This window comes from Agelaius phoeniceus, chromosome 24, assembly GCF_051311805.1.
Source record: "Agelaius phoeniceus isolate bAgePho1 chromosome 24, bAgePho1.hap1, whole genome shotgun sequence".
Classification (NCBI taxonomy): Eukaryota; Metazoa; Chordata; class Aves; order Passeriformes; family Icteridae; genus Agelaius; species Agelaius phoeniceus.
In genome coordinates, this window is record NC_135288.1 from 2222493 (window position 1) to 2234962 (window position 12470).

Here is a 12470-nt window from a genome sequence, read left to right on the forward strand (position 1 = left end):
ATGCCGGGAGGCAGAGACGCCGCATCCCACGGGGAAGGAGCAGCTCCCCGAGGGTCTGTGCTGCTCCAGCCCCTCCCGGGCTTTTCCAGCTGCCTCCCAGCATCCCGGGCTCCTTCCTGCAGGGATTCGCTTCCACGGAAAGTCTGAACCCCCTCCGAGCGCCGGCGGCGCCTCCCTGCCCTGGGGAGCTGGGATTAGGTCAGGAAATGAGGCACAAGCAGAGGTAAGAGGTTTCCTGATTTCCTGAAGGCCCGGCCAAGGCTGCGGTTGTTAACCCAGGCTTCCCGAGCCTGGAAAAACCCTCCCCGCTCCGAGCCCTCGGGATTTCTGCCCGCTCCTGGCAGCGTCCAAAGCAGAGGCACCCGGGAGCCGCTTCCCTTTGGAATTTCCGAGCGCTCCGGGGTGTTTGGCTTGGATGGGCCGGGAGGGTGTTCCCGGGGGTGGGAAAGTTCATTTAATTATTGACAGGCAGCTCCTGCCCCCCGATGGGGCTGAGCAGGGCTGGGATGGGCACAGTGCTGCACCTGGGGGCTGGTAGAAGCTCGGTGGGAGCAGCTGAGGTGGTTTTGGGGTCCTTTGGGTGGCTTTAGGGATCCTTTGTGTGGTTTTGGGGTCCTTTGGGTGGTTTTGGGGTCCTTTGTGTGGTTTTGGGGTCCTTTGGGTGGTTTTAGGGATCCTTTGTGTGGTTTTGGGGTCCTTTGGGTGGTTTTACCCATCCTTTAGCCTGGATATTGAGGTGGCTGGGAGTCCTTTGGGTGGTTTTACCCATCCTTCATCTTGGAAATTGATGTGTTTTGGGGTCCTTTAGGTGGTTTTAGGGATCCTTTGTGTGGTTTTGGGGTCCTTTAGGTGGTTTTACCCATTCTTTAGCCTAGCAACTGAGGTATTTTGGGGTCCTTTGGGAGGTTTTACCCATCCTTTAGCCTGGAAATTGAGGTGTTTTGGGGATCCTTTGGGAGGTTTTTACCCATCCTTCAGCCTGGAAAACCAGCGGAGAGGAGATGGGAGCACCTTCCAGCCCCATCTTCCTCTCATCCTGCTCTGAAAATCCCTTTTTTCCTGCATTTTGCATCTCTCAGAGCCTGTCCCGGTGCTCAGCCCTCGGCACAATCCAGTGTGGGCTGCTGGGAATCCAATCCCACGGGAGAAAATCTCCTCTGCTCACCCCCATTCCCGTCTCCAGAGACCTCCTCCCTCCACCCCAGTGCCCTCCTTCCTCTCCTTTCCTGAGTTTTTCACCCCAAACCCGCAGGATTCACCCCCAGCTCTGGTTCTGTGTCCCTGCCGAGCTCAGGGGGTTTGGGATCATCCCGATCCCGCCGGGATCCTCCTCCAGGAGCGGGGAAAGGGGCCCCACGCCGGCCCCAGGGGCTGCAGAGCCTCCGGCAGCCCCGGCCTGGGTGGGGAAAGCGGGATTCGGGTGATCTGGGTCCTTTTCCAGCCCCAGCCTGGGTGGGGAAAGCGGGATTCGGGTGATCTGGGTCCTTTTCCAGCCCCGTCCCGGGACAAATCCCCCGCGGGGCTGCAGCATCCTCGCTGCTGGGGGGGATCGGAATCCACCCCTGGATCGGGAGCGGTGCTGTGATCCCAGGATCCCAAATTTTGGGGGTGCAGTGATTTTTTTTTTTTTTTTTTTTTTTTCCCAAGAGCTGAGGAGGTGGCAGAAAAATCCTCGGAGCTGCTCCTTCCATCCCTCCCTCCCTCCCTCCCTGCAGCCCCACAAACCCCGGCCCGCTCCGCGCGGGATCCTCCCCCCTCCTCGCTTTTCCATGGATTTAAAACTCATCCCGCGGGGCAAAAAACCCCAAAACCAACAGAGCACCCCGTCCCCGGCGGCCCTGGCAGCGGTGCGGTCTCACGGGTGGATATTTGGGGTTGTTTGGGGGTTTTCCCGGCTTTCCCCCTCCCAGGCAGCGCGGGAGGAGGAAGGGGCCGGCTCAGGTGTGGCTTTAGGACCCAGCGGATCCCCCGTGCTGGAGGTAGGAGGTTTTTTGGGTTTTTTTTTTTTTTGTTTTTTCGGACTCTCATTTCAAGAGTTTTGGGGAAGCAGAGAGAGGAGACCGAGGCGAGGGCAGAGCCGGCACTCACTGGTAAGGACCAGGCGAGGGAAACCCCCCCTAATTCCCAGGAATTCCGGGACCCCCCCCACCCCCCAGCAGCAAACGGGGCTGAACCCCCATTTTGGGGACTTTGTGAAATCATCTTAAAAACTCCATCGGTTAAGAGCTTGGAAAAGTTGTTTTCAGCTTTTTAACCTCACAAAGACAAATCCCCTTGATTTTTGGGGGGCTGAAGGAACGGCAGCCAGGGGGGGAAGGGGCCCTTCTGTGAGGCCTGACAGTTACTGGAGATTTTTAACCACTTCCAAAAAGTCTAAAAATACCCTAAAGCCTGGAGGAAGCCGTGGGTTTGTTGGTTGGTTTTGTTGTGTTTTTTTTTTTTTTCTTTTCCATCCTGGAAAGAGATTGTAGAAAATGGATCTTTTATTCCAATTTATTTTTTGGGGGGGACGGGCCCCCTGAGGAAAAGGTGATGTGTGAAAACAGGGATGGGGGCACCAAGTTCCTTACCTCTGGTCGGGGGCCAAAAAAATTGGAATCCTTTGATATTCCCTTTGTTCTCCTATTCTCTGGAAACGGGAGAGCTCAAAAAAAAAAAAAAAAAGAAAAAGAAAAAGAAAAAAAGAAAGAAAGAAAAAAAAAAGGAAAGGAAAGGAAAATGGGGGGAAAAAAAGAAAAGCTGAGGGAGGGGGGAAATGCTGGGGGAAGGTGGGGTTTAGCAGAATGAAAGGGACTGTGGTGTTCTTTCTCCGGGGTTGATTGTTCCCAGATGTGCAGTTGCAAAAACATCTGGCGCGGTCGGAGCCGCCGGACCCCTGCACGGAGGGAGCGGAGCCTGGGGAAGGGAAGGGAAGGGGGAACAGCGGGGCCCTCCCGGCGGGGAGCGGCCGGGCCGGGGGGACGGGGCTGGAGGCGGCTTCATCCCCTCCTCGGTGGCCTTGGTGAAGGGGGGACATAGTGGGGATGTCGTGGGGATGTCGTGGGGATGTCGTGGGGATGTCTGGGGATGTCGGCGTCGCTCCGGGGTCTCCGTCGGGAGCAGCCGCTGGCGTCGCCGTCGGGGCAGACGTGACCCGACTGTCCCCGTCCCGCGGCCAAACCCTGCGAGCTCCAGCCAAGACTGGGGGAAATTCAGGGAATTGGAGCTCGGGAGAAGCTGTGCAGGCTGGAAACGGGGCTGGCAGGGAGGGCACTGCGGAGCCGTGTCCTCGGGAGGGCGGGAGGATGGCAGGGGATGGTTCCAGAGGGGGTGTCTGTCCCTCCATCCATCCATTCATCCATCCATCCATGGATCCATGCCTCCATCCATCCATCCATCCATCCATCATCCATCCATCCATCCATCCATCCATCCATCCATCCATCATCCATCCATCCATCCATCCATCCATCCATCCATCCATCCATCATCCATCCATCCATCCATCCATCCATCCATCCATCCATCCCTCCCTCGCTCCCTGCTGGGATGCCGGCTCTGGTGTCCCACAGGATCCTGGCACCTGCAGAGCCAGCAGAGCTCAGGATGGGCTCCCCCAGGCCCCCTCCCCAGTCCCAGACCCCAGCTCTGCCAGCCTGGCAAAGCCTCCGGTCCCTTTAATCCCGGGACATTCCAGGGCGGCTCCTGGGCCGTGGGGAGCAGACAGGGCCTGTCCCACCAAGGCACAGCCGGGGCTGAGTGTGCTGATCCAGCCCGGCTGGGACCGGCTCCATGGATTCCCAAAGCCGGGAGGGTCTGGAGTCAGCACCTCCAGCAGCTCCTGGAATGGGGAGGAGGAGGAGGTTCCCATGGGATGAGTTCTGTGGGGAAGGGGCTGCAGGACGTGGTCCTGAGGGTGCCCTGATGGTGCTGGAGAGGAGCTGGGGATCAGAGGGTGCAGGACAAGGGCCCTGGAAGGTGCCTTCAGTCACTGGGGTGGCTGGGAAATGGGACTCTGGGCATGGAGAGGGATGGGATCCCTGGAAGGTGCAGAATGGGATCCCTGGAGGATCTCAATCTCTGGATCTGATGTGGAATGGGATCCCTGGAAGATTCGGGATGTGATCCCTGGAGGATCCCAAATTCTGGTGCAGGATGTAACCCCTGGAAGATCCCACACTCTGGAACTGGTGCAAGATGGGATCCCTGGAAGATCCCACACTCTGAATCTAGTGTGGGATGGGATCTGTGGAAGATCCCACTCTGAATCTAGTGTGGGATGGGATCCCTGGAAGGTTCGGGATGGGATCCCTGGAAGATCCCACACACTGGTGCAGAATGGGATCCCTGGAGGATCCCACACTCTGGATTTGGTGCTGGATGGGATCCCTGGAAGGTGCAGGACAGGATCCCTGGAGGGTCCCACACTGGGGCTGGTGCAGAATGGGATCCCTGGAGGATCCCACACTCTGGAGCTGGATGGGATCCCTGGAAGGCTCAGATGTGATCCGAGGAGGATCCCCCCCTCCAGAGCCGCTCCCTGCTGGGGTCTGGGCTGGGAAGCTCTCCCGGCACGGGGGGTTGATGTTCCCGCTCCACAGGGATGAGATTCAAAGGGCTCCTCCCCCCCGTGCCTCAGTTTCCCCGCTCCGTCAGCAGAGCCGGGATCACCCGGGGAGGATCCCCCCACCCGAGCACCGGGAATGCCAGTGGGATTCATCCTCAAACCCTTTCCCCTGGATTTCAGAGGAGTTTTGGGGGAGAATTTCTCTTTTTCCCTCGATTTTCCCCCTGGAGCTGGCTGGGGATGGGGGAAGGGCTGCCGGCATTCCTGGCGGCTCCCGGCCTTGGCCCCTCGTCCCGCCGGGAGCAGCAGGCTTGGAAAACGCCGGGAAGCGCCCGAGGCCACCAAACCCCACGGGATTCCTCTCAAAATCTGGGATTTTCTCCTCAAATCCCTTTGGATTTAGGGGATGCCTGAGCTAATGCAGCAATTCCCCAAAACAATTCCTCACCCAAGGAATTGGAAACCTCGGGAAAGGAGCCCCAGATTTCCATTCTGGGGGGTCTGGGCCTCTCCTCCCACACCCCGGGAGTGATCCTGGGAGTGATCCTGACATCCTGGGAATGATCCCAGATCCTGGGAGTGATCCTGAGAGTGATCCTAACACCCCGGGAGTGATCCCAACATCCCGGGAGTGATCCAAACATCCCAGGAGTGATCTCGACATCTGGGAGTGATCCTGGAAGCAGTCCCAACATCTTGGGAATGATCCTGGCAGTGATCATTCCGACATCCCAGGAATTATCCTGACATCCCAGGAATTATCCCAGATTCTGGCAGTAATCCCAACTCGCCAGGATTGATCCTGACATCCCAGGAATGATCCTGGGAGTGATCCCTCATCCTGGCGTTTCTCCTCCCCACTCTGCCCGCGGGATATTCTGGGGTTTGGTCCTTGCAAATCCCCTGGGAATGGGCGGGAAGCATTTTTGGGGAAATTCTTTGATTTCTGAAGACTGGGAGGGGGAGGATGTTTTTGGAGCCAGCTCCCAGGGACACTCGGGATGGGGCAGTGTCCCTGAGTGTCCCTGTGTGTCCCTGCGTGTCCCTGCATGTCCCTGCATGTCCCTCTGCATCCCTGCGTGTCCCTGCGTGTCCCTGCGTATCCCTGTGTGTCCCTGCATGTCCCTGTGCATCCCCGTGTGTCCCTGAGTATCCGTGAGTATCCCAGAGTGACCCTGAGTGTCTCTGTGTGTCCCTGTGTGTCCCTGAGTGTCCTTGCATGTCCCTGAGTGTCCCTGCATGTCCCTGAGTGTCCCTGTGTGTCCCTGAGTGTCCTTGCATGTCCCTGAGTGTCCCTGCATGTCCCTGAGTGTCCCTGTGTGTCCCTGAGTGTCCCTGCGTGTCCCTACGTGTCCCTGCATGTCCCTGCGTGTCCCTGAGTGTCCCTGAGTGTCCCTGTGTGTCCCTGCGTGTCCCTGTGTGTCCCTATGCATCCTTGTGTGTCCCTGTGTGTCCCTGTGTGTCCCTGAGTGTCCCTGTGTGTCCCTGAGTGTCCCTGCCTGTCCCTACGTGTCCCTGCATGTTCCTGCGTGTCCCTGTGTGTCCCTGTGTGTCCCTGAGTGTCCCTGCCTGTCCCTATGTGTCCCTGCATGTCCCTGAGTGTCCCTGCATGTCCCTGAGTGTCCCTGTGTGTCCCTGTGTGTCCCTGTGCATCCCTGAATGTCCCTGTGTGTCCCTGTGTGTCCCTGCATGTCCCTGTGTGTCCCTCCGTGTCCCCTCCCTCTGAATTCCCTCTGTTCACACCCAGACTCCTCCGGCTGCATCCCGGCCGTGCTCCCGCCCTTTTCCGTCATTCCAGCAGGATGAGAGCGGCGGAGCTCCTGGTGCTGTGTCTGCCAGGTGAGTCCCCAGCCCCAGGTGCCACCCCCGAACCCCCAGCACCGTTTGGATCATCCCAATCCACATTTTCTAGCTCCACTTTTACCCGTTTTCCTCATTTTTAAACACCAAGACACAACTGGAGGGTCCAAACTCTCATTTTCAGGATCTAAACCCCATTTCTAGAGAGAAAAACCTAAATTTTTTGTGCCCCTAGCCTCATTTTTGCATCCCAAAACTTCATTTTTATGCTTCAAATCCTAATTTTTAGGTCCCAAACCCTCATTTTTAGATACCAAACCCTCATTTTTGTGTCCCAAAACCTCATATTAACATCCCTAAACCTCATTTTTAAGTCTCAAATCTTCACTTTTGGAGCCCAAAACTCTGATTCTGTGGTTGAAAACCTCATTTTTTATGGTGCAAACCCTCATTTTTAAGTCCCAAGTGCCCTTTCAGAGGTCTAAAAGTTCATCTTAATGCCCAAAATCACATTTTTAAGGCCCAAAGTCTGGTTTTGAAAGTCCAAAGCCTCTGATTTAGAGGCCGAAGTTTTGTTTATGGACCCAAATACTCAATGGTCTGGCCCAAAGCCTCATTTTTACCTTCCAGAATCTCATTCTGGGGATCGAAGCCTCCAAAAAATGCATTTTTAGGGTGCAAAATGTTAATTTTTGGTACTAAAGCATCACTGGAGGGATGATCAGGAGGTGGCCACAACTCCCAGTGATTTTTGGGTGGCTGCGCCATCGCTCATTCCCGTTACTCCCCAAAGTTCCCCCAAATCCCACTTTGGGCTCATCTTTAGGCTGGGAATGGCTCTGAGCCGGCACCAAGAGAGTGGGGACATGGAGGTGGCACAAAATGGGACAAAATCCAGAGAAATGGGGTTTATAACCCCGTGGGCTGGCAGAGGGGATGGCAGCGAGCAGGGAGGGGAGCCAGGAGAGGTTTGGGTGAAAGGGGCTGCACCCAAAGGGGGGGACACAGGGAAACGTCTCGGGGTGAGGGAAGGGCCGGAGCCTCAAACCCTGTCCCGGCAGCATTCCCGGGGTGCTCCTGGGGACAGGGAGGGATGGAGCAGAGGGACAGAGCGTGGGCTGAGCTGAGCCCCATTCCCGGGATTCCAATCCCTTCCTGGAGATTCCAATCCCTTCCCAGGGATTCCGGTCCTTTCCTGGGATTCCAATCCCTTCCTAGGGATTCCCATCCCTTCCCGGGATTCCAATCCCTTCCCCAGGATGCCGGCCCCTTCCTGGAGATTCCAATCCCTTCCCGGGGATTCTGGTCCTTTCCTGGGATTCCAATCCCTTCCCAGGGATTCCCATCCCTTCCTGGGATTCCGGTCCTTTCCTGAGGATTCCAATCCCTTCCTGAGGATTCTGGTCCTTTCCTGGGGATTCCCATCCCTTCCCAGGGATTCCAATCCCTTCCCAGGGATCCCCATCCTTTCCCATGGATTCCAATCCCTTTCCAGGGATTCCCATCCCTTCCCGGGGATTCCCATACTTTCCTGGGGATTCCAATCCCTTCCTGGAGATTCCCATCCCTTCCCAGTGCTTCCAATCCCTTCCTGGGTATTCCAATCCCTTCCCGGGGATTCCGGTCCCTCCGACTCTTCCACGCTGGATTTGGAGCCGTTTCCCCTCCGATCCATGGCCCTGAGGACAGAGGGGTGGGATTGGAGATGGTGGGAGCAGGGATCAGGCTGGGGGTGTCCGTGGGAACCCCAAATCCCTGGGCAGGGGGTGCCTGTGGGATTGGGGGGATGATGGGAGCAGGGAACCCCAAATTCCTGGGCTGGGGGTGCTGTGGGAATCCCATATCCCTGTTTGGGGTGTCCATGGGAATCCCAGATCCTGGTTTGGGGTTTCCATGGGAACCTAAATCCCTGTTTGGGGTGTCCATGGGAATCCCAGATCCTGGGTTCGGGGTGTCCATGTGAATCCCAGATCCTGGGTTCAGGGTGTCCATGGAATCCCAGACCCGGTTTGGGGTGTCCATGGGAATCCCAGACCGGGTTTGGGGTGTCCATGGGAATCCCAGATCCTGGTTTGGGGTGTCCATGGGAATCCCAGACCCAGTTTGGGGTGTCCATGGGAATCCCAGACCCAGTTTGGGGTGTCCATGGGAATCCCAGACCCAGTTTGGGGTGCTGTGCCCCCGCTGAGCCCAGCCCTGTCCCGCAGCGCTCCTGGTGCAGGGACAGTTCAGCAGGTTCGAGGGCATCACCTACCCCGAGCCGGTCCAGTACTCCCAGTACGACCAGCAGGCAGGTGAGAGCCCCGCCCCTTCTGTCCCTCTCCCGGACAGACAGACACCCACCCTCTGATCCGGACAGACAGACACCCTCTGATCTGGACAGACACCTATCCCTCTGATCCGGACAGACAGACACCCACCCTCTGCTCCGGACAGACAAACACCCATCCCTTTGATCTGGACAGACACCCACCCTCTGATCCGGACAGACAGACACCCATCCCTCTGATCCCTCCCTCTTGTGCTCCGTCCTTTTCCTCCGCCCCTGGAATTCCCAGCCTTCCCAGCTCCTCCCTGTGCTCTCACTGACAATTCTCTATTAAACCTTCATCCAATTCCTCATTAACCTTTTATCCAATTCCTTTTTAAACCTTTATCCTTTATTAACCTTTTATCCAATTCCTTATTAAACCTTTATCCAATTATTTATTAACCCTTTATCCAATACTTTATCAACCCTTTATCCAATTCTTTATTAACCTTTATCTAATACTTTATTAACCCTTTATCTGATACTTTATTAACCCTTTATCCAATTATTTCTTAACCCTTCATCCAATTCTTTATTAAACCTTTATCCAACTATTTATCAGAACTTTATCCAATCATTTTTTGAACCTTCATCCATCCCCAATCCCCACCTGTGGGAAGTGGCCCAGGCTCATCCCTGGAGGGGCTGGAGGGAGTTTTCCTGACCCACCAGGGAATTCCAGGGATCTCATTTCCCTCTCCCAGTCCCCACGGGATGAGCTCTCTCCCCAGACCCTCCCTCAGCCTGTTTCTGTTTTATCCCCAGAAATTCAGGATTACTACGACTACCACGGTGAGTGTTTCCCTCTGGGATACTGGGGAGGGGGGGGATCAGGATTTGGGGATTTGGGGATGTCCCTGCACTGGGTCTCTCCCTGCAGATGTCACCCCCCGAGCCCCGGAGGAGCAGTTCCGGTACCAATCCCAGCAGCAATCCCAGCAGGAAACTGTGCCAGCCCCGACCCCAGGTGGGTGACAGCCCCCAGGGTGGGTGACAGCCCCCAGGGTGGGTGACAGCCCCCCCAAGCCCCCCAGTCCCGGGTCTCTCTGTCCCTTCCCTGCCCCTCCAGCCCAGCTGTGCCCTCCAGAGCAGCCAATGGGTGCCAAGGGTGCTCCAGCCCTAAAATCCAGGGAAGGGACGAGGAGACACTTCTGCCTCATCCTGAAATTCCCTCTCCTGTGCCCCTGTCCCCTGTCCCCTTTTTCCTGTCCCCCTGTCCCCTTTCTCCCTGTCCCCTCTCCCCGTCCCCTGTCCCCTGTCCCCCTCTCCCCTGTCCCATTCCCTGTCCCCCTGTCCCCTGTTCCCTGTCCCCTTGTTCCTCCCTCCCCGTCTCCTGTCCCCTGTCCCATTCCCTGTCCCCTATCCCCCTGTCTCCTGTCCCATTCCCTATCCCCCTGTCCCCCTGTCCCCCTGTCCCCCTGTCCCCCTGTCCCCCTGTCCCCTGTCCCATTCCCTGTCCTCCTGTCCCCTGTTCCCTGTCCCCTTGTTCCTCTCTCCCCGTCTCCTGTCCCCCTGTCCCATTCTCTGTCCCCTGTCCCCCTCAGCTGCGGTGCCCGAGACGGAGCCCACGGAGCCGGGACCGCTCGGTGAGTGCCGATCCCATTCCCGTTCCCTGTGCCGGGCTCCGACCGGAGCGGGGCTGTGCCACCGCGGGGGGACAATCGGGGCTGGGGGAGGCGACAGCCGGGGCAGGGGGAGGCGACAATCGGGGCTGGGGGGATTGCCGGGTGAGGAATTGCCGGGCATTGCCGGTTCCCTGCCCGCAGACTGCCGGGAGGAGCAGTACCCCTGCACCCGGCTCTACTCCGTGCACAAGCCCTGCAAGCAGTGCCTGAACGAGATCTGCTTCTACAGGTGCGTGAGGGAGGGGAAACATCCCTGATCCCTCTGATCCGGGGTTTTGGGAACCCTTCCTCTTTACATCCCCATCCTTTCTATCCCAAAATTTCCAGCCTCCGCCGGGTTTATGTCATTAACAAGGAGATCTGCGTCCGCACCGTGTGCGCCCACGAGGAGCTGCTGCGAGGTGAGCGAGAAACCGGCACCGTCCCCATCCCAGTCACGATTTTCCCCGTAATTCCGGGGAGGGAAAATCCGGTGAGCGAGAAACCGGCACCATCCCCATCACAATCCCAATCAGGCTTTTCCCCGTAATTCCGGGGAGGGAAAATCCCGCGGGACCCCCGGAGCAGAGCGGGGTGGGGCTGTGCGGTGGGGCCGGGGTGTGCCCCGATGGGGCGAGGGTCCCTCCCTGCTCCCAAAGCTCCCGAGACCCCCGGAGCAGGGAGGGACCCCCGCCCCATCGGGGCACACCCCGGCCCCACCGCACAGCCTCACCCCGCTCTGCTCCGGGGGTCTCTGGAGCTTTGGTCCCGTGGGATTTTGGGATGGGGCCGGGATGTGGGATGGGGCCGGGGTGTGCCCTAATGGGGCGGGGGTCCCTCGCTGCTCCCAAAGCTCCCGAGACCCCCGGAGCAGAGCGGGGTCGCGCTGTGCGGTGGGGCCGGACTGGGGGCTCCCCTCGCTGCTCTCCCGGAGTTCTCCCGATTCTCCCGGGATAATCCCTCGCTCCCCGCAGCCGACCTGTGCCGGGACAAGTTCTCCAAGTGCGGGGTGATGGCCACGAGCGGCCTGTGCCAGACCGTGGGCGCGTCCTGCGCCCGCAGCTGCGGCGGCTGCTGAGCCCCGGCCCCGCTCCGGACCCGCCCCGCGCCGCTGCGGCTCCCGTGCATGAACGAGCAGCTCCCCGAAACCCCGGGATTCCCTTTTTCTTTGTGCACATAATAATTAAATCGGGGGGGTTTGTTATTGCTGTGCCTTTCTCTGTTCCGCGGGACGGGGAGCCCCGGAGGGTCCCGCAGAGAGCGAAGGGGCCCTGCGGCTCCCGGCTCCTTCCTTTGGGGTTATTCCAAATTTCTGGGCTCCCATCTCCTTCCTTTGGGGTTATTCCAAATTTCTGGGCTCCCATCTCCTTCCTTTGGGGTTATTCTCGATTTTTGGGCTCCCAGCTCCTTCCTTTGGGATTATTCCCGATGTTTGGGCTCCCGTCTCCTTCCTCTGGGGTTATTCCCAACTTCTGGGTTCCCGGCGCCTTCCTTTGGGATTATTCCCAATTCTGGGCTCCCAGCTTCTTCCTTTGGGGTTATTCCCAATTTCTGGGCTCCTGCCTCCTTCCTTTGGGGTTATTCCTGATTGTTGGGCTCCCGGCTCCTTCCTTTGGGATTATTCCAAATTTCTGAGCTCCTGCCTCCTTCCCTTGGGATTATTCCCGATTTCTGGGCTCCTGGCTCCTTCCTTTGGGGCTATTCCTGATTTTTGGGCTCCCAGCTCCTTCCTTTGGGGTCATTTCCAATTTCTGGCCTCCTGGCTCCTTCCTTTGGGGTTATTCCCGATTTTTGGGCTCCCAGCTCCTTCCTTTGGGGTTATTGCTGATTTTTGCACTCTTGGCTCCTTCCTTTGGAGTTTTTCCCAATTTGGGGGGGTTCTGACAATTTGAACAATTCCCAGTGCTGCACACAGGCTGTAGGATGATTTGGGGTGTTTAGGGGGCTTTGGGGTGTAAAATGGTCGGTTTTAGGGTGGCATTTGGGGGATGTAGGGGCTCATTTTGGGGCCTGCAGGAAGATGTGCGGTATGGAAATGTTTGGGGTAAGGTCTGGGTCACTTACAGACAATCAAGGGGTTTGGGGTGGGTTTGGGGCTGGCTTTGGGGTGTTGCCCAGTTCCCCTATAGAGGGTGGTGGGTGGGGTCTCACAGTGAATTTCCCCTCTCTAGGATGAATTTCTCCTCTGTAGGTTGAATTTCCCTTCTAT

General features: G+C 57.7%; 1 protein-coding gene across 1 annotated transcript; it reads left to right on the top strand.

The window, feature by feature from the left end:
- Positions 1-1886: 1886 nt before the first annotated feature.
- MFAP2 (microfibril associated protein 2) lies at positions 1887-11592 on the top strand. Its single transcript, XM_054647961.2, has 9 exons — positions 1887-2090; positions 6294-6385; positions 8554-8640; positions 9423-9449; positions 9538-9624; positions 10202-10243; positions 10424-10511; positions 10610-10683; positions 11236-11592. The coding sequence occupies exons 2-9, from the start codon at positions 6349-6351 to the stop codon at positions 11337-11339; spliced, it is 546 nt and encodes a 181-aa protein (XP_054503936.1). The 5' UTR covers positions 1887-2090; positions 6294-6348; the 3' UTR covers positions 11340-11592.
- The last annotated feature ends 878 nt before the right edge of the window (positions 11593-12470 follow it).